General features: G+C 50.2%; 1 protein-coding gene and 1 pseudogene across 4 annotated transcripts in view; one reads left to right on the top strand and one right to left on the bottom strand.

Moving 5' to 3' along the window:
• The window catches only part of ITPKB (inositol-trisphosphate 3-kinase B), a 100122-nt gene extending 87737 nt beyond the window's left edge, over positions 1-12385 (top strand). For all 3 annotated transcript variants that reach the window (XM_079106619.1, XM_079106620.1, XM_079106621.1), the window contains 4 exons: positions 2100-2304; positions 5541-5642; positions 7323-7394; positions 9087-12385. In XM_079106619.1, the coding sequence (XP_078962745.1) occupies positions 2100-2304; positions 5541-5642; positions 7323-7394; positions 9087-9302 (595 nt within the window). In that variant the 3' untranslated portion in view covers positions 9303-12385. The remainder of the gene's footprint in view (positions 1-2099; positions 2305-5540; positions 5643-7322; positions 7395-9086) is intronic.
• Positions 2311-5534, bottom strand: LOC306641509 (cytochrome c, somatic-like; annotated as a pseudogene). Its single transcript has one exon. The product of its transcript is annotated as a cytochrome c, somatic-like (transcript).
• Positions 12386-22083: the final 9698 nt, after the last annotated feature.

Raw genomic sequence — 22083 nt, forward strand, 5'->3', positions numbered from 1 at the left:
GCTCTGGGGGCTGTTCTTGAATTTGTGGCTTCCCGTGGAGAGTTGGCATAGTCTTCCTGTCATCTGCACCAGGGGATAGAGGGGAAACTGGAACTGGGTTTCTAGCACTCGGCCCTTGAGAAGCTGTAGGTGGCTTTGGTCTGCCACCTGTTGGCTCCCCATAGGAACTGCCTTCCTTCATTTAACTAGTCTTGGGTCACTTCCTCTCCCAGAGTCCAGTCATTGTGTGAGTAGCTCCTCTGTATGAGATGGAGCTCTGATCTTCCCTCTGAGGTGGAGGCGAGTGTGTGGTAGGGAGCTCACCTTGCAGTAGACCCACAGACCCTTCCAATTGGCTGCCCTTGGGGATAGCGCCCCTCAGGCCCCTTCCTCTTCTGGGGGTAAGCAACTCTGTACAGATGGAGTTGCAGGGACCCTTTTTGGAGAAAGGTCCATGTGAACAGGGATTTAACACTGAAGGCTACTTCCTGTTGAAAGAACTACTGAGAGCCCTTTGCAGAAGTGCAGCCACCCACCTACTCTGCAGGTCTGTGCAGGGCCCTTAGGAGCATGGAGCCCTTGACCCAGCCTGGCTGCCCTTGTTCCAGCCACATAGTACCTACAGATCCACAGACAGCCTATTGTCATTGACCTGGCTCTACATGCAGTGTCGTGTGTGTGCATGTGTACAAGGATGTGAATATGTATGTGCATTCTTGCACATGCATACAAGTGCCCAACCCAAAGTTAATGACCTCCCCCATACAGTTTTCATCATCTCCTGGAAGGTCCTGAATGACCAGGTCCAAGTTCATACCCAAAGATTTGGGGATTTTGTTTCCTTTATTTTCAGTGCAAGTATCAGTTGGTAAAGTGGTTTTGGAAACCTAGCATCTGTAGGATGTGGATTTTTGTTCATTCTGTTATGGGTTCCAAACCAGCAGTCTGGAGAACGTGTGGTGAGAAGTATTGGAACAAGGCTTGGGGGACAGACAGGAAGAGTGGGGGACTGGGAAGGATGGGGGGCAGCCTCTGACGGCAGCTCCCACCCACGCAGGGCAAAGGGGAGACCACTTCCCCATCCTGCAACGGACACTGCTGATTTCAGCTTCCTTAGGGGCCTTGGGCAGCATCTGAACCTGTTATAGAGGGACAAGAGAACTTTAAAAGGGGAGATTGGGAGGAATGAGTGAGTGACCCCCACTCCAGTTTGGAGTGGTGATGGAAGTTTGAGGATATGTTCTGGAGCAGGGAGAACGTCCCCACAGCCCAAGACCAGCAATTCAGTCTTGGGCTACTCAAGTTCTGTGCTATCCCTGCCCCTGTTACCTCCATCAATGGCCCTTGCCAGTTGATCCAGCATGCCCACCTGCTTGTATAGAGGACAGGGCATGAAGCAATTTAGTGGGATGCATTTTCTCAGGCTTTCTGGGGTCAGGGATGCAGAGGGGGTCACCAGGCAGGTCTCTGGGACAAAGCAGAGTCTCAGAAGTTCTGATCTTTCCTCTGGAGTATGGGCTTCTCCAATCAGCACTCTGGCCCCTTCACAGGGCACTTCTGGCCTGTCCTGTGTGCTTAGAAAGAGCCAGAGACATTTAAGGGCAGACTTAGCCTTAGGCTGTCTTGGAATGGGGGAGTGGGGAGGACTGAATGAGTTCTCCAACCAACACAAGTTCTGACTTCTGAAGCCCTCACTTTATGGGAGTGTCCCAGGCAGCCAGGGGGCACACCAGGGGTCCTGAGTGGACCCTGCCATCAGTCACCTCTTCCACCTGCACCCTTGCTGGAAGAGCAGGACAAGCCACCCGCTGCTCTGCCTTCTTCCTCCTTCTTCTGCTGGGCCCTGTGGGGGTCTCCCTCAGAGCTCCTTGAACTTGCCAGGTCTTCAGGGTGGTCTGCATGTAGGTGCTCTGATCCAGCAAGCCTGCCTCTTTCTCCTCGGGTCAGCCCCAGTGGTACTTGGCTCATCCTGAATGATGAACATGCCTCATCTCAGGGGCTGCCAGACTGACCCTGGTCAAGGCACAGGCTGCTTAGAGTCTTCACCCAGGCAGCTAGAGGGGTGGCAGGTGAGCTGTGGGCCAGGTCCCAGTCCTCATGTTACCTTACTTCCCATGCAGGACATACCTGGAAGAGGAGCTCACCAAAGCCCGGAAGAAGCCCAGCCTGCGCAAAGACATGTACCAGAAAATGATCGAGGTGGATCCTGAAGCCCCGACCGAGGAGGAGAAAGCCCAGCGGGCTGTGACCAAGCCGCGGTACATGCAGTGGAGGGAGACCATCAGCTCCACAGCCACCCTTGGCTTCAGGATCGAGGGCATCAAGGTGAGACCAGCAAGGTGTGGCCCAAGTCTGCCTGGGATGCTCAGTTCACAGTGGGATGATGAGGGACCTGCCAGCATCAGACTCAGAGCTCCTGACTGTCCTCAGGACCCTTCAGAGTCTGTGAGCTTAGACCAGGTCAGGCCCAAGATGCTGGCTTCAGCCCCAGGGACAGACATTTGGAGCTGTTGACCTACTCCTCAACCTGAGGTACAGGTGAGGTGGCCATGTAGGGAGTTCAGGCTTTGGAGCTGGAGTGGCTTTTAGCCCTCTCCAGCAGTCAGTCCTGTGAGGACTGTCCACTTAACTCAGTCCTGCCCAGCACTGAGAAGCCCCAAAAGGAGCCAGCCAGTGAGGTAGTAGTTCTGGAAGCTGGCTTGTTCACAGGAGGCAAGGAAGGGGCCCTTGGAAACCTCATCCTCCCTTCTTTCCTCTTTAGTATCCTGAGAAGTGTCTAGGAAGGCTCCCCTTGTCTCCAGCTCCTGCCCAGGTCCCTTGCTGTTAAATTTGCTAGAAAGACTCAGAGGGCACCTCCCCGCAGGAAGCAGGGCTGAGAGGGACCCTCTCAGGGGTCTCAGGCAGCCCTCCAAAGCAGTCCCTACAGGGCCCTTGGCTCTCCCCTTCTCTGTCCAGTCTCAGTTCACTTGTCTCCAGAGTCCAACCACAGAGTAGGGTTGGGTGTCTTTGAGTCCCCACTCCCCCGCTGAAGGGAGGGGAGCCTCCTGTCTGCCTCTTCAGATGACATTTACATGTGAGTTTCTGCAGTCACCAGTGTCTCACTTGCTGCCCACGGTGGCCTGTGGGAACCATTTTCACCTTCCCCCGGGACAGCTGCTTGTGAGCTGGGACCTGAGAAATCTCCTTGCCCCTTCCTCGTCTCCTGAAACCAGCCTTCCCTTATGTTTGTAGCCTACAACCCTCAGAGTGGTTGCAAATTACATTCTCTTTGTCCCCCTCCTCTTCTTCCTCCTCTTCACCGGGCTTCTCCCTCCACTTTATCTTCTCCCACCACCACCCAGTAGGATGTGCTCCTGGTCCCTGCATTGTCCATCTATAGGTTCAGGCAAAGCCCATCTGCTGGCTCAGAGCGGCTGACTGCACATCTCACCTGCCTCCCTGGCCAGCAGAGGGCCCATGGGGAAGACGCCTGCTGAGGTGCCTCCACCCAGGACTCCCTCCCATGCACCTTGGGGACTCCCTGGGCCCCAGCCACCCGTCTGTTCTTTTGGAGGTTGCCACTGTGAAGTTACAGCTATCTCCAGCCAGGGAGGGACAGGCCCGAGTGTCAGGGCTCCTGCCAGAGCCCTCCTTTCTTGGGGTAACCAGGGAGCAGAGGCAGGGAGATAAAATTAGATCTTGGCTTTCAGGAAACCTATATAGTAGTTCTCCCAGGCAGGCATTCCAAGACCCAAAGTGAATACCTGAAAGTGCATACTATACCAGACCCCATATGTATTATGTACATACACATCTGTGATAAAGTTTAGTTTACAAATTTTGCAGTGTGAGTTGCAACTGTAGAACTGGTACAAATTTCTTTTTCCTTCTTCACAACTTCAAGGGTAGATTTGTTTTTATCATTTATTTTTTGAGAAGTGTTAAATATTCTTTAATATTATACATAAACCACACTAAAATGTCTTTCCACAAGGAAAAGACAGCATTTTGGATATAGGGACTTCTAATTAAATTGACTTGGTCAATAAAAATATTTCTGGCTTCTGCTTTCTTATCTTCAACCATTACCTTTAATAGACTAATGAACACGAATTGAAACACATGTGAAGCATGCTTGGTTTTGAGAGAGTGATAGGATTTCCCCTGTATTTAAACATATTCACATAATCAGTTATATAAACCTAAATATAAAACCAGTTTTGAGATGTCATTCACCATTTTTGTGAAATACTGAACATTACTAATTAAGTCCAACCATAACTTTAAAAAGGGGAAACAGTGATGGAATTTACTGAAGTGGGAGTATAACCAGAATATTAAGGTAAATAAAAGTCAGTTTTACTTCATTCGGGACTGTCCAACAAAAATAATTTTGTCAGTCATTCCTGATATGAATTCTGGTGTATCACATCAATTAAATTATGGCACACATAAAAAGCCATGAGACATTCCTGTTTGGTAATAAATAAGGCAGTGGCTATTACTCATTAGTAGCTTTTTTTGGAGTAAGCTAGTAAGTCTGCCCTTCCTCCCTTCTTCTTAATGCCAGTGAAGATCATTTTTGTTTCAGGGATGAACTTTTTGGGATTCTCCAAATACTCCCTCAGTACATCCTCTCCCCAGGTGATGTCTTATTCTCATTGGCATCTGTGTGAGAGAATCCCATAGCCTGACCTGTCTTCCTCCCAAACAGTCCACAGAGATTTGGCCCAGGCTGTGCTTGCCTCCCTTTTCCACAGTGTGGCACTGGGCACACTTTTGAACAAAAATCTTCTTGCCTTTCTGAACATCACCCATTTTTTAGTCCATTCTTTTGTTGCTAGCACAATGAAGGTTCCTTCTCAGAAGCCTGACGTCCCACTCTCTTGGTGGATTGGTTCTTATTGGAGATCTTTGCAATCTCAGCAAAGAGGTCAAATTTTTTTCTGTCCTTATATCAAGAACTTTCACCTTTCACTTGTTGGAAGCACTTACTGTTTCTCTTTGGCAAATCCAAATTTATGGCGTCACTACTTTTGTGCTTTGGGACCAACATTAAGTAAAAGAAGTGTAACTCGAACACAAGCAATGTGATATAGCAAAAGTCACTCTGATACCCAGATACCTGCCAAGTAACTAATGGGAGGGTAGCATATATAGTGGGGATAAGTCCAGGCCCCTGAGTAGAAAACACTGCTGTTCCCCTCCCTCAATCCCTGCTGCTTGCACTCAGGACGGGTGTTCCAGGGGCACATGCTTCCATTCTTGACCCAGATGCCCCGGCATTTCCAGCTGCTTCCTAATGAGGTGCACTCTGCCTAGGATGCCAGTACCACATCTGTGTGCTCCTCAACTATGGCCCAGGTCAGGCTCCCCTTGGCCACGCTGTGTGATGATCACCCTGCTCCTGGTCACACCTGCCTTCTTATACCATACCTGCCTACTGGGCTGTCTCCCCTGGCCCTAGAGCATCTTGAGGGTCATAATTGGTCTTGCCTGCTCTGTTGTTGTTGAGTGAATGTCAATCCACCTGTGGGCCCTCTGCTGACTGCCTCCTGGTGGGGTGTCATTCTCCTTCTCAGAAAGAAGATGGTTCTGTGAACAGGGACTTTAAGAAGACCAAAACAAGGGAGCAGGTTACTGAGGCCTTCAGAGAATTCACTAAAGGAAATCATAACATCCTGGTGAGTCTGGGTTTCGGGGTAACCATGAATACTCTGGACATCCTTGTCCAGGCCTTGCCTGAGCCAGGCCATGACCACAGTGCACATGCAGAAAACCCAGGCCCCAACTTCTGCTTGGAAGGTGAGGAGGAAGTGATGTGGCTATTCCCAACATTCATGGATGTACAGGGAAGCTCTGTGAACAGTCATTCACGTTGCCTTAGCCATCCACCTCACAGCTCTGGAGAATGTTTTCCATCCTCTTTAGAGAGCGACCATTGCTGGATTTCTTGCACATTTGCCATCCAGGTATTGTACTAAGTGTTCATTAAATCCTCTTGGTAACCCTCTGGTGCAGGTGGACATTCTTGTCCCCATTTCACAGATAAGAAATTTGAGAGGTCAAAGACACAGAGCTAGGAAAGCACAAAGCTGGAATTCATACCCAAATCTGCCTGACTCGGAAGCCAGGAAGGCACTGGGTCCCCTGCCCAGCACAGCCAGCAACCTGCTGGCCCCACACTGCCAATGCCTCTGGGCCTAGCCAGGCTTCTACTGCCTGTGAGGCTGAATGAGATTGGTAAGCTTAAGGATCACACTGCCCTCCCCAGCTGTCAGCTGGGGATATGGATATACAAGCTTATGACAAAGTTATTCCTTTTATGATGGCTGCTGTGGCAGTGAGCAGACTGAGACAGATGCTCTGCCCACCAGGACGTGCTGACCCTCCAACTAAGTTGGGGTGTGTTGGGCCACTACCAAGCATAAGTGTCCTGTGACAAAGATCCAGGCAGGCTGGGGTGTGAGCCTGGAGCCCCTCTGAGATGCACCTTCTGACCAGGACCCAGGAGTTACAAAGGGAGGGGCTCCAGATAACCTTTTCTCCAAGAAGATAGTACCAGCTGGGGCTGGGAAGTCTCTTTCCCTCCTTTTCCAGCTGGGGAGGCTCTCCTTGGCCCCTTGAAAGCTCCCCGGCTGGAGGCATGGGGAATACATTGGATTCCAGGCCCACTGGTTCCTGGGCCACGTGCTGGGGAGGATCTCAGCCCCTTAGCAATGCTGCCACCATGTACTTCCTAGCAGGGGACTCTAGTGAGCTGTGGCCAGCCCTGCCAGGCTATATTACTGCTTCCCCTATGGGCATGGAGCTTGTGCTACAAGCTTCCCTGGTGGCCCTGCAGCCCTGGTGGTGAGACCCACAGAGCTGGCACTTGGGAAGAACAGGGCACCCTGAAGCCAACACAGCACAACTGGAGTTTGTAGGGCTCTGGAGAGAGGCCATTGGCAGAGATGTTTGTGGCTCTCCCATGTACCCTGTCTTTAAAAATCAGGGCACTGCGGTTTGTGTTCAGGAAGACATCTTAGCCTCTGATTCTTAGACTCCACCTCCACCTCCACACTGCTGGTGTTTCAGGATCAGCTGGCCCCTCATGCAGGAGCCCCTCAAGGGTTCTCTGGGACCATCTCTCTTCTGTACCTGCTGTTCACGTGACAGTGTGGGGTGGAAAAAGGTGGCACCCAGAGTCCACTCGGGTCTCCTTGGCTCAGTTTCCTTGTTGATAGGTAAAGAGGTTGGAGTAAGTGATCAGGGTTCAGATCACTCCACTTCTAATTCAGGAACTCTGAATGGGGCTAAAGGGGTCTGAAAATCCATCCCCTTGCCTTCAGTGTATAAAATTCTGGCCATCTTTCTGTTCCCAGATTGCCTACCGGGACCGACTGAAGGCCATTCGAGCCACCCTTGAAGTTTCTCCCTTCTTCAAGTGCCATGAGGTAGACGTTTGACTTTGTGCTCTTGGGCAGAGATCTTGCATGCTAACAGACCCTCTAGTTCCAGAAGCCTGAGGGACATTCAGGATAGCTGTAGCCAGAAGCAGGCCATTGAGTGTCAGCCCCCTCACTGCAGGAAGGAAGCACATCTCAGTGTGGCTGTGCTGGGCTCCCTGGTGACCGCAGAGGTTGTCCTGCCAAAGATTAGTTGCCATTGCTCCTTTCTTCTTTCTGTCCCTACTCTGGAATCTTTTCCATTCTGGGCAGCTGCAGCAGGATGCCTGTTCTGCCACCCCAGGAGTCTCAGAGCAGAAGCATTCTGAGGTGCTTTCCCCCAGCAAACTAGGGTCTTCAGAGAAGACCCTAACAAGGGCAGGCAGGTCTTCAGGTGCTACTCAGAGCTGGTCTGGAGCTTTCCACCTGCTCCCACCTGTACAGATGTTGCTCTGCAGGGACAGCAGATAGCAGGCTGGGAACTTAGTTGCCTGGGAGAGGCTCTACAAGTCATTGGAGGTTCCCTGAAGGGGTCAGTCCTGACATGGGAGTCCAGGACTCCCAGCCCTGTGCATGTGCTTACACCAACACAGTACACACACACACACACACACACACACACACACACACACACACACACGTGCACAGAGCTACAGCCCTCTTAGCTCAGCACTTCCTGAAGCGGTTAATGTGGTAGCAGGACCCCAAGGCTCCCTGAAGGCCTGTAGCTCTTTCAGGAACACAGTCCCTTGAGAGGTCTTGTATGGAGGGATCCTTAGCCTGAGCCCTACCCATAGAAAAGGCTGGCGATCCACAGTGGGAAATTGGAGACAGGGGGTCCTGGGGCATCTGGCATCCCCAGAGGGCAGAGCACCTTCCTGCACCTTCATGCAAACCCTACTACTGGCCCTTCCCAGGCAGAGACCACAGGCCTTGCCCTTGGATTGCATTTCCCACTCACCTCTCCACTGGGTACACCTATCCCCCTATGTTGATGGCCTTGACAGGGTACCTAGACAAGGGATGGGGTACTGGGGGGGTCCCCAGAGGGCAAAGCCTAGAAGGACTTCAGGCACAGAGACACCTTGACCTCCCTGCCCTGGGTGGAAGGATCTCAATATTCCCACACAAATGCTCTAACCTTGCCCAGAAGGTCTCTGTTGTCCCTGAAGAGACTCCATGGTTGGGTCAGGCTGAGGAGGCCTTGGTGGGCCAGACTCTGCAGGGGGCTGTGCTGCTGGGGTAGGTGGGTATACATGAGCAAATGTCCTTCCTTGGTTCCTATGGGTAGACTGTGCAATCTCCTTGGCACCTTCCCTTTCACGAGAATAGTCACCCATCCTTCATCACATGGGGGTGCCAAGATTTGGGGTGCAGAGCATGGCCCCCAGGTCTAGTTATGGCCTAGAAATAGTGGGAAGAGTGCAGGCCAAAGTTGGCAGTGGAGAAGGGTTGTCTGCCATCCCAGACTTCCCCGTGCCACTGCCCATGTGGAAGGCTCCTCACCATTCCCAGAATCTGATGTCTCCTGCCCCCAGCATAGCCACTCTTAGGCCAGCCCCTCTGCCCTGCTGAGAAAAAGGGAAAGAATTTCTGGCCCATACCCCTCTTAGCTCCATGCAGGCCACAGGCCTTTCCTAGACCCCTCAGATTCCAGGGTATGCCACCTGGTCCCCATCCTCACTGTCTGTTCTCCTCCAGGTCATTGGCAGCTCTCTCCTCTTCATCCATGACAAGAAAGAACAGGCCAAGGTGTGGATGATTGACTTTGGGAAAACCACGCCCCTGCCCGAGGGCCAGACCCTGAAGCATGACATCCCCTGGCAGGAAGGGAACCGGGAGGATGGCTACCTCTCGGGTCTGAACAACCTCATTGACATCCTGACAGAAATGTCCCAGGGCTCCCCGCTCGCCTGAGGCTCCCACCTCATCCCTGCCACCTCTGCCTCCTCTCCTCCCCTTTGCTTCCCTTCTCCTTCTTAATTGTTCCTCCAGTTCTTCCTGGAGTCAAGCCCCAGAACTGTCCCTCCTGAACTGCACTACGAGACACTTTGTAGAAGAGGAGATGAGAGTTTCCAGTTCTTTCCCTAACTTAAGGGCTTGGAGGTGGTGTTTCCACTTCTCTTTGTAAATAGAATCAACTTCTAGAAGGAAATCACCCAAACCTAGGCTCAGCTTTCTGTACAAATCAGTTGGGTTTAGAGCTTGGGTGGCCCTGGGATCCCTGGCTGCCAAGGGGACCCTAGGAGATGAGCCTGCCTGTGGGTGGCCTCCAAAAGCGCCAGAGGGCTACCTGTGGGAGCCTTCTGCCCTCTGGTGGCCACTGTCAGCGCTGCTGCCAAGCACATCTATCTCTGCCTCCCACCCAGAGCCCAGCAGCCCAGCCAGGTTCCTGGCTTCCTGGTAGTTGGGACACAATAACCTCTGGGGAACTTCGTATCGTTTGAGAGCACAGTTCCTTCCTATGAGCAGCTCCAGAGGCTTCCAGAGTTGCCGTGGTGGCCTTTCCAGGGTTACCAAATCCCAACCCCCATCCTGCTAATACTGAAACCCTCCAGCTTTGGGCCAAACCCAGCTGGGAACCAGAAGGAGGCTGTGTTCTCTATCCTAAGCCTTCCCAGAAGGGGGCAGGCAGGAGCTGCGTTCTTCTATCTGAAATTGCCACCCATGAAATCAGAGGGCACGTTCTGCCAAATTGAGTTTCTAGGGATGCCACTCTGATCACCCCAGAGCCACTGCTCAGTGGCCACACTGCCCAGCTATGACAAGGTCTAGGTGGCTCGGTGGGAGAAGTCAAGGTATAGACAGCCCCTTGAAGTCGGGCATGAACCCTTCAGGGTCTCTGGGACCCTGGCCCCATTCAGGGGAGGAAGCTTGTCTCTTGTTCCCTCATGTCCCTGGTGTTGGTTGGTCAACCCTGTTGGCATACACAGGGCCCATTCATGGGGAGGGAGTCCCTAACAGTTACAAGGGCTGGGGGATTCAGGGCAGCACCAGACCAGAAGGAAGGAGGATTGGCTTACTGCCATCATTTCTAAATTTCCCCTGCAATAAGACTCAAAGCCTGAAGGGCTTAGACCTCTTTCCCCATGTAGTGTGGATGCTTCCAGGAACATGATGGGTACCTGGGGGTGTCCCAGACCCCTCTTCCTGGAGTGTCTGTGCTCTGTGAAGACTCATGGAGAACCATTCTAAAGCCTCATTTTAACTGTAAAAGCAGGGAAGTCTGTTTTACTGAGGAGAATGTACAATTTGTATGACTTTTTAATGACAAAACTCTTGGCTCTGTTACCATGTGGAGCTGTGCCTCGGGGTCCCTGGGACTTGCCATCCCCTACTTTGCAGAGTCAGAGGAGCCCTACTGGGTACCAGGCCACTTGGGGGACACTGACAGAAATAGTGTGGACCAAGGAGTGCTCCAGGGGTGGGCTGCCCGGGCTGCCCACCCTGCCACCTCAGGGTCTCTGGGGGGACTGCTGACCTGGCCACGGGACATGTATGTTTCCCCTTCCATGCTGGGTGGGTGAGTGAGTGACAGTTGGCAGGGGGTGGAGGGCGGGACACATGAGAAGGTATAAGTACAGATTTTAAAAAAGGAAATCACTTAAACTTCCTGGCTCTTGTTCAAAACGGTGGTGAGCTCCTACGTGGGCGGACTTGCTAAAGGTCACACCCCCACCCCGGCTGAGCCTAAACCCTTGTGACAGCACGTGATCTGGAAGGCAGGTGGCATGGGGGTGGCTTTGAGTGCCACATTAAGCTCTGGAATACCCAAGCTGCAGTCATTTACACGTTAGAAGGGACCTTGGTGGTACTGGCTTCAGATCCGTAGGGAATGGGATCTTGTTAATTCAGACACAAAGATTCCATAGCTGTGGACTGCCCCAAGCTTACCTTCATTCTATCTATGAAAAACATTTGCTAAAGCAAATTAATGATATGAACAAAAATTGTAGGGACCAGTTTAACCTATGTAAGTGAACAAAACTTCCCAAGCACTTTAAGAAGGCACCAACTGTTTGCAAACAACATGATAATAAGCAAATGACATTCATTCACCCGTGGAGCCTTTATGGCAATATTTTGCTTTGGGTTATATGTGTGTGTGTGTGTGTGTGTGTGTGTGTGTGTGCATGAAAGTGGTATAAGAAGGCATCTTTCTAGGGTCTTTCTATTACCTAGGTTGTTTTGTCTTTTTTGAGTTTTGTACTTACCATACTAGCTCCCACACCTGCAGTCTCTCAAGCCATTCTTCCACTCCCTTGCTATCTGGTCTTTCCCCCTCCTCTGGGTGGAATAGATAGATCCTGGAATAGAATTTCCCAGAACTTATTTCCTGGAGGTCCAAAAGACCCAGCCCTGGTCCTGGCAGGGACTCCTTAGGTCCTGGTCACGCAGGTGCCAGGAGATGTCGCATGGGTGAGAGGGTGCTAAGCCCTCCTGCTCTGTCCTCGTGGGCCCCAGGGGTTCTTGGCAGCGAGCACTGCTCGGCACACTTGGAAGGTTTCCTCGACTGTTCTCCCCAGACTCACCTCTAGTGTCCTGTAAGAAGTTTTTAAGTTATATTTATTTTGTTGGTTTTATTTTTAAAATTGCACAAAACACTAAGACTAAAAGGCTGAACTCTGTTTTACCCTTAAAGCTTTGCCTTCTTTCTGAACTTCCTTTCCCACTTGGTGGGAAGAGCCCAGAAGCAGCTCTGCCCCTGCCCTGCCCCCCAAGATGGACAATTCCCACCTTTAGCTGTATTTAGCTTTGAGTTGCATCTGGTCAATCTGTATGTATGGAGCCGGGCCCCTTGCTCTAGAGTGTTCATCCCGCCAGTGCCTTTCTTCTGGAGGAGAGGACTCCTCTGCCCTGTCCAGACAGGTGCCCCTCCTCTGTACCCTGTCCCCATAGATCTTGGGGAAAATGGAACTGTTACAACCCCCTGCACAGTGCCTGTCAAACAGACTGCAGATGCTCTCTACCTTCCTGAATAAAGACTTTGGAGACCAGTGCTGCCTGGGTGTCATCCTTCCTTGCATTCCAGATGCCCTTGTGTCACCATGACTGAGGATGGGCTTGGGGGTCTTTGGAACCTGGAGGAACCACATGGGGGCTATGATGATCCCCAGAAAGAGGCATTAGATTGGGTAATATTTTAATCTGCAAAGAATTTAAAACGCTTTCCTACCTTGACCATAACACCTTTAAGTAGTAGCCTAGGTATGTCAATCAGCAATGAAGAAGTGTCCCCCTCCCCGCAGCTGGAGGGTCTCCCACATGGCTGAGGCTTGTGGAGCTTTACTCTGTGCTGGGCATGGGCTGGATGATCACATTTGCATTTCCATTTTATGTAGCTCATCTCTGTGAACAAGTCTTCATGGTACAGAGGGAGACCTTGAGGCTCAGGTGGATCAATTTCACCTGGGTAACCTACAATGTGCCTGGATTCAAAACCATTTTGCTGTCCTCTTTGCTCAGGGAGTGTCCAAAGGGCAGAGGCCTTGACTTCCCTGTGCCCAGAGTCCCAGGCACCAAGCACCTGACTGCACTTCATAGCAGCCTGATGGGAACTAATGGCTGTGTTGGCTGGGGAGGACCCTGAAGAGCAAAAGCCTGTGGCACACATCAGGGATTAGTGTCATCTACCACTCACCTCCCTTCAGGCTTCTCTGCAGCACTGGATTGTTGGGGCTTTTGCAGAACTCAGAATTCTTTATCTAGGGCCTGGGGTATATCCTTTCTTCATTGCTGTGAGAAGTTTAAGATGGAATTACAGAAAGTGAAAGTCTCAGAACCTTTGCACGGTCTGCACTTGGCCTGGGGCATGATTCCCCCGGTTAGCTTGTGGAAACTACGCTCACTTCATATGCACATACCTTCCCGAGGACTGTGCTCCTCCATCCACAGCAACCAGCTCTGTGGGTCCCAAGCCATCTTCACGCAGGTGCAACTTGACAGTACCTCGAATCCTTCCCACCCTGCACCTGCGTTGCTTCCTGCCCTAAGGTTTCCCTGTTGTATGGTCAGACCTGAGCCTACATAACCTTAAAATTTAGAGGGGCTTATCCTCCCTGGTACAAACCTTTCACCAATGAGAGACAAGAATAGGAGAAAGATTTTTTTTTCCTCTTTCACCTCAAGCCCAACTGATGCCTGTATTCTGATTGCTTCTCAGAGAACAGTTCCATGGATCAAGCAACCAGCTGGACAAGTGGTGGCCCCTCCCTCAATCATTCTCCCTGTACTGGGGCATCTCTGTCCCAGTCCCTGTCCCTGGGGCACTCTAGGAAAGACTCCATCTTAGGTTTGGCTTTCTGGTGAATCAGAGGTAGGATCTTTCAAGGTGTTGACTCCAAACTGGCTTCTTGGGAAGATCTCTGAGTCCCTGGGCTAGCCTATCCCCAGCCACAGCAGGACCACTCCAGCCCTCTACCACGCTGTCCTGCCTTCCATGTTGCTCAGGACTGGTCTGTCCCCTCCACGTCATGCTGCCTGAGGACACAGACTGGAGCTGTTAGCTGCTGTTTCTTCAGTGTCTGCCAGTAAATGTTGGTTGACTAAACTCCTCTGACTGTCCTGGTGGCCACAGCAGTCACCAGAGAAGAACAGCTCACAGTGGGAGTGGACACTCCTTGACCTCTCACTTCCCCTCCCCAGGGAGCTCTTCCAGCACCCTCTTGGCCATCTGCTCTTAGTGTCCCACTCTAGACCTCGTCATTACCCAAAATCCATCTCTGGATTGATATTCAGCAAGTACTTTCTGGTATGCATGAATGTCACTTTCCTATTCATGGACCCTGTCCCCTGGGGCACCCCAGAGTTTTATGATCAGCCCGAACCCATGTGCAGCCCCTGAAGTCAATCGATACCATCCACCTGTATCTGCCCAGGGCTCCCTGCTTAGCCTCCTAGTGCCCAGGCCACAGGGTGACAGGGACTCTGCTCTAACCCTCATTCCCCCAGAGTCTCGGCCCACTCCACCTTTTCTTCCCAGAATGTCAGCTGCCCACTAGATGGAGTCCCCTTGCTGGTGCTGTAATTAGGGGCCCAAGGAATATCCAGAACATCTCACTGTCCACATCCCCTCAACCTGTAACCTGAGCATCTGGATCCACGTGTGCCCTAGAGGTTCTGACCATGAATAAGGACTAGCCCCCATCGTGGGGGAGAGTCCTAGATGGCCCAGCTATGCACAAGGTACATGCCCTAGCATGGGGCTGTTGTCCTCCTGGCTCAGAGAAGGGAACATCAGGCTTTTCTGGTTGTGAGTCAATGACCAAAGCTGTCCACTGAAAATCTCCACCTGCTCCTGGCCAAGGGGAGTCGCCAAGAGACCCAAATGGAGCTCAGGAGCCCCACTGCCCACAGGCACCCTCCACATCCCAGGGTGGATCCAGGTGGAGTGTGTGACAAAGAGTCTGACCTTGGCCCCCTTGCTAGGGGGGAGCTGCCTCTCTCTTTTGTCCATCTTCACTGGTGTCTTCGGGAGAGTCGAAGTGTGCACAGCAGGTCTTCACTCCTTAGGCCAGGAGGGATGCGTGTGTTCTGCTGGCTGCAGGTAGACGCAACGCAAAGACACAGCTGGGAACCGAGGAGCCACAGATGGCTCCAGGCACCCACTGGACTCCCCACAAGATGAAATGCAGCCGAAACTCTTGTACCCCATGCTACCAAGCAGCTTCCTCCTGCTCCATCTCCCCCTGGTAAGTCTGCCCATAGGTTGGAGTCTGAGGTGGCCGCACTGCCTCTCCAGTAGCCACGGGACCATTGGGGCGGGTTAATGGTCAGGAAGGAGATGGCAGCAGCACTGACGATGTGGCTGAGACTGTGGGGCAGCACGCCCACAGCTGAGTAGCTTCAGCTCACCATGTCTTGTAAACTGAGTTTGGTCAGGACACCTCCCAGCCCAGTCCCTGGTCACTGCTCCACTCTGCCCCTTGATGTCCCTTGACTGAGGGCCTCACCCCCTTGCTCCATTGGACAGGAAGCTGGGATCACACGGGACTGCCCCATAATTCTGCAGGTCTGAAAAGAGGGAGAGAAGCTGAAAATAAGGACAGTCGGGGGGCTGCACCGTGGATGAACTGGAGAGTGAGTGCTCTGCAGCCTTGGTGTCAGCACACTGTCTCCAACCAGGGGCCACAGAAAACACTCCTTGAACCACTTGGAGTGTCAGCAATTAAGGAAAGACCCCAGGAGACCAGGGTACTTCTAAGTAGCTGTGGGCCCTGTCAGTCCTGTGACCTCTCCTCCCCACCTCCATAACGACCCCACCATCATTGAGGGTCTTCGCTGAAGTCTAAGTAGTTGCTTGACTTATCCCAATGTTTCTTCACCTCTTAGGGTCAAGACCCCTTAAGTAATTTAGAGGAAGCTGTGATCCTTCTCCCCAGAAAAACTCCCATATGCATATACACAAACAATATCATATACAAACTGATGCCCCCAAAGCCCATTGGCAAATCCCCAGATGGTGTATGGGCCCCAGCTTAAGAATCCTTGGCCTGTAACGTTTTCCAAGAATATATATGGACAAGGCCTGCTCCCTGCACTGCATGGGCATTTCTACGCATCACAGACCTACCTGGCCCTTGCCCCCTTCTTTCCACTCCCTCAACCATCCAGCCTTCTGAACAGGTCTTGCCTGGAAATATGGCCCACCTGATCTTATAAATAAAGTTTTATTGGAAACAACCATGCCACTACTTTCTGCATTGTCTATGGCTATTTTTACACCATAGCCAGAGTCAAGCTCAGCAGTTGCCACAGAGACTGCATGGAGGAAAAGCCTAAGATATTTAGTGTCTGGCTCTTTAAAGAAAATGTTTGCCAACTGCTGCCTGAGAATAATGGTAACCAGCTATTAAGAATCACTATGTGTCAGGCAACTAACAGCCAATTTAAGGCAGAGTAGTTTAATACTCTTAAAAACTCTGATATGAACAGTCCAGGGAGTCTTCTGAGCAGCACGGTTTGTCCTGGCATCTGGCTTTCATGGGATTGCTGGGACAACCCATTGGTTAGCCGTGTATCCTGTTTTGGGGGACGAAACACACAACCAGTCCTTGGGTGGGAAGCTAAGCTGCGGGGCCCAAAATTTGGCCCTAGCCCCTGAAGGTTGATTGATGGGGTCTGTTCTCCAGCAGGCCTGGGGGAGTGGGGTGGGGATACTGGATCTCTCTAATGAAGCACCATTCGTTCTGGGCTCTGAGCGACCCTTCACGGAAGCACAGACTTGGTCCTAAGACACCCAACCCTCTGTTCCCCCAACACACTGATTATGCAGAACAAAGTTTACTTGCCAGTTCACAGGCTGGCTCACATGCCCTCCCACAGAAAGAGAGAAGACACATCCTAGTTCCTGCGAGTGCCAAGAAACATTGTGTGTCATTTTTCTAAAATTTTTTTTTCACGGTGACAGCTGTGGCCCTGCTTCTGGCATTTAGTGCACCATGCACAGGCCTGAGGTGGCACATTCAACAGAGAAGTGAGAAAGGGAATGGGAAAACAAGGAGAGAAAAGATCCATTTCATGCTTTAGCAAGATATGAGGGTTTGCAGTTAGTTTTTTTAAACAAGAAAACAGGGCTGGGGGAGTAGTGGTAGAGCGCTTTCCTAGCATGCAGGGAGCCGGGATTACATCTCCGGTACCGCGCACACACACACACACACGCACGCACACACAGAAATAACTAGTTTATATGATAATGACAAAATAATATAAAAGAGAACCAAAGCACCTTCCCTGAGTAGGCACCTGTCTCAGTCTGCTTGGGCCTTAACAAAATACCACATGCTTTGTGGTTTAACTGAAATTTGTTTTCTCCCAGTTCTGAAGGCTGGCAGGTCCAACGTGAAGGTCCAGCTGGGTCCAGTTGTGGCCAGGACACTCTTCCGCCCACAGCCAGCCAGCCAGCTTTTCACCGTCCTCACGTAGCAGACAGGGCTCTGACATCTCTTCCTCTACTTAAAAGGGGCCAGCCTTCTGGGAATAGGGCCCTGGCCTCATGATCTCCCATATGGTGGGGTGGGGTGTGGGGGGTGGGAGGTAAGGGCTTCGTTATGAATTTGGAGAGGCCACAACCATTAATTGGGTAACGGCTGGGTGTTGTTAACTAACATCAGTGTTTCCTCCTTCCCTTCTGTACCTTTCCAAACTTGTGAATGAGTAAGGGCAGTTTGGGAGTGGGGGCAGAGAGGAAGACATGCCCTGTTAATTTCTGTGGTTTTTCAATGTGGCAACACGTGTTTGGTTTAGTTTAAAAATAGTTTCTGCAAATTATGGACAGACAGTATCTTGCTGCCACCACGTACTGTTGGCAGCAGCCCTGCTTTATTTCAATGGGGAAAAAAATGCCCAATTTTAGTCACGCTTTCAGAGAACCACGTGCTGGAGTGACTTCAAGACCGCCACCTATGGAGACTACGGCACCAGCGGAGCTCCGCCTGGCGAGGCTGCCCTCTTGTGGACGGTCGGGCGCATCACAGGGTACCCAGGGCAGAGAGAGGTGGGCTGGGGAGTGCATTGAAGTCACAAAAGGTCTGGAAGTCACTCCAAGCTGCTGAGACTGGGGGAGGAGGGTGTCTCTGCCTCCCTGGCTGCAAGAGACGGATATTCTGATTCACAGGCCTGGCTCCCACGGGCTTGGCCCACCAAATACCAGCATCCCTGGGGAACAGCCTTTGTGAATTATGATTTCAGGATCTGTTCAGACTTTTGCTTCCAAGGCCTGCATGTCTGCAGGAGGCTGGGACCCAGGGCTGGGTCAGCCTAGATGGCAGTAGAGGGTGACATTCAACCTCACTCCTGGGGTCTGACAGAAGCTTAGAGGACTAGTGGAAATGAAGCACACTGTCGCTGATGCTCAAGGGCTAAGGGCAGGGGACTGTGTTCCTGTGTCTTCTCCCTCGTTGCTGAGAATGGTTCTCCATGCCTCCTGGTAGCCTTGTAAGTGACCCTGCATGACCTCTCCTTACACTCTTTGTGTCCACATCTGCTCCTACCCCAGATAAACAGCCCAGGAGCTGGGGGAGGGGCGGGTAACCTGAAGAGCATGGATGTTGCCTATCTTCCCACCCTACCTGCTGGAGCTGGGGGCAGGGGTGGGATGAGAAAAACGAGTACCCCAACCTGAGAGATGTGGGATCCCAGAGAATGGAGGAACACCTTGGCTGTTGCCAGCTGGAATGCTGCTTACCACAGATGTCCTCTGTACCTCTGGGAGATAGCAATAGAACAGGCTTGGTGGTGAGGGCTCTTGGAGCCACCTGGAGAGCAGTCAGCCCTGCCCAATTCTATAAGAAACCCCCAGACATTGGACGGAGAAGAAAAGAACAAGCGCAAAGGATAGAGTGAACAGGACAGTCCCAGATGAGGATGCTGGGGGACTATCTGACCGGACATCAGACTAAGATCAGGAGCATCTCAGAGGCAGCTCAGAGGGTGAGGAGCCCAAGGACTACAGAGACCAGTTACTTCTCAGATGAGGTCAGTGGGACCCATGGAGTCTGAGAAAGGGACCCTCCCTCCCACCCAAAAGGACCCCTGCCCTTAGTCTCAATTGAGGGGGGTGGAGGTGAAGGAAAAACAATTCTGCACATGACAAGATTTTCAACCTGAAGTGACAATTAAAAGGGGGAAAAAAAGACTCTGATTTTAATTGAGTTTATTTGGAAATTACTGAATTAGCTTTTCTATATTAGACATAGTAGGGATCATGGATAGAAAATAAATCTTGGGACAATAGTTAAATTAGCTTTCTTTTTTCACATGTGATTTTGGGATTTAAAATCCACACCCCCATACATCATTCTATTGGTTCCATGGTGCTTCCTGCTTGGTCCTAGGGAATCTTGGATTTTCTGAGTGAACTTGCAGTGGGGTCAGGCAGTGTCCCAGGTGTGTAGAGGTGTGGAGGGAGGAAGAGAAGAGGTGGTAACTGGATCCTTTCATGCCACCCACTAAGTGTAGACCCTGACAAATGTCCTGGGCATCCCAGCTCCTGACCTCCAGCATCCTCCTCATACCCACACACTACTCCAACTCAGTGAAGTTCTAAGTTCAGCCGAAGCCTCTCGGGAGGGGATTGACATTTACTTCTTACTTCAACAAAAGACTGGAGCCTGCCTAAAGTCAGTAACAGTGGGCTCTAAGTAGATTTACCTCCTGCTTGAAGGTGAATATTACAGTCTGCAGACTGTAAGATAGTGAGGAGTCAAGTTACCATTGTTACCATTGCCAGCTGGGATGGGCCAGGCTGGAAAGGGGCCACAGAAGTCCCAAGCTCCCTGCTGCAGTACCCAGGTCCCCAGCCATTTGAACAAATATCACCAATATAAAAGGACTTTGGATCCTATGTGGTTGGATTTCAAGCTGTGCCCATAACATATCATCTTTATTTTTAACTGCTAATATATATTATTATGACTATAATTTTCATTAAAAACTGTTATACCCACCAATTAAAAGAGAGAAGGGTAACTTTAAAGAAGCAAATCCCAACCAAATTTCTGGAAGAAACCAACTTTAAAGTTAAAGATACTCTATTATATATTACCTAAAGTATACATTTTTCAACAAAATAGTATTAGATGTAGAAAGAAGAAGTCAATTTATATATAGAAAGTGCTGAACAGAGTTGAAGAAATCATGCTACATGATTTCATGACTAACTATAAAGTGACAGTAATTGAAACTGTGTGGCACTGATACAAGGATAGACACATAAATCAGAAACATAAAAGAGGGAAAGAATTTTAAAAAGAGGTCTGGTGCATACATATAATTAAATTGGTTTGCAACAGAGATACGAGAGTAATAGTGGAGAAAGGAACTTCTTTTCAACAAATGGTGCTGGAACAACAGATTTCCATATATAAAATAAAATAGAACTTACCTCAAACTTTGTATCATATATAGAAATTAACTCATGTTAATTTGTGTAAAACTTATATGCCAATTTGTGTAAAACTTATGACTACATTGTATCATGCCTCTTGGTCTCACAGCCAAGAGAGAGCAAAACCTGTTAAGTTAGAGGCTTTTACTGAAATTGCAAGACGCTTTGGAAATCCTTGTCAAGCTACCAAAATGTCACCACCTTTTCCTAAGTCTTGGCTTTTCATCTTCTTGCAAATGTTTGCTCTCTTTCTGTCTAACTTCTTTCAGGGTCAAATGAAATTCTTGGAGCCCCTAGATTGTACTTATTTGCATGGCTAAATAACCAACACTTAGAATGGGCAGGAGCCAAGGAAAACAAATCCTACTTTAACATTAGGTGCAGAGAATTCTTTGCATAAAGCATTTTCCGTTTTAGGTAGAAGGTGGGAGGTGGGGGAAGGGGACAATATACAGGTGTGCTTCATATTAATTAGCAATTTGCTACTTTTAATTCCATCTTTTCCATGCAATTAAGTTACCTGGCATGGAGCCATGGATGGCATGAGGAAAATAAAAACATCACAGAAACTGGGGATATTTGGAGGAGTTTCATGTCTGAGAAACTTGACCCTATCTGTAAAGCCACTTGGGCCATAGCCCCTGCTTTGTGGAGAATTTAGCAGGAATGACTGGCAGGACACTCTCAGAGAATTCCCAGAGACTCTTGAACTCTAATCCCTGGGCTCAGCTTTCAGGAGGACTCAGACAGGAGATGCTTAGACCTAGGTGCTAAGACTCCATACTTAGTTTCTAATTCTTCACTGGCTCCTCATTAACGAGCTGGTGATTCCCAGTATACTGCCAAGAGGGTGCCACTTTGGGGGCACAACTGTACCCACAACAGGGGACATGTCTACATCCCTGGGTGATGGGAAAGGAATCTGTGCATGTATGTTAATCTTTAATGGAACTTTTTATATTAAATAGTTTAATTAGAATTTTGTGCATAAATACCTCCATATTTTTTTCTTCTAAATTATGTTCTCCACTATTGTCATTTGAGGCAGGAGTGGACAGGTAAAGTGGGATGGTGGGGGAGGTGCTGGAGAAGATGAAAACTGGTTAGCATAAAAATGCCCTATTCATCACTTGCCAAGTGTAGAAAACAAATGTACGTGTGTGTGCGCGCGCACGTGTGTGTGTTGTAAAGACTTGGTGCTATCATTTGAATCTGGAATGACTCCAAAGGCCCATGTGTTGAAGGTTTGGTCCCCAGTCCATCTGGTGATGGAACAACTTGGTGGTGAAACTGTTAGGAGGTGGGCCCTAATTAGAGGAAGTTAGGTCATTGGGGGCATGACCTTAAAGGAGCCTGGGACCCCAGGCCCTTTCTTCCTCTTTCATTCCTGCCATGAAGTAAGTAGCTTCCTCTGCCACAGTCTTCAACCATGATGTGCTGACTTTCCATAAGCCCAAAAGCAATGAGGCCGACTGACCATAGACTGAAACCTTGGAAACTGTGAGCTTTTATCTTTTTAAGTTGATTTATCTCGAGTATTTGCTATAGTAACGGAAAACTAACTAATACACTTGGTTTGGGTGTGGCCCATTATAGAAGCTCAATAGATAGGGGATATGGTCCTTAGGTGGGAAGAGGAATAGCGAAGACAGTCAGAGGAGGCTTTGGGTTGGGGAGCAAGTACTTAGCTAGAATGTTTTCTTATTGTTATTAGTGAAAGAAACAATTTGAACTGCTTTGTGGAAAGAAAGAAAGAGAGAGAGAAAGAGGGAGGGAGGGAGAGAGGGAGGAAGGGCAGGTGGGTTCCTGCAG

Source organism: Sciurus vulgaris (genome assembly GCF_902686455.1).
Source record: "Sciurus vulgaris genome assembly, chromosome: 12".
In the NCBI taxonomy this organism is placed as follows: Eukaryota; Metazoa; Chordata; class Mammalia; order Rodentia; family Sciuridae; genus Sciurus; species Sciurus vulgaris.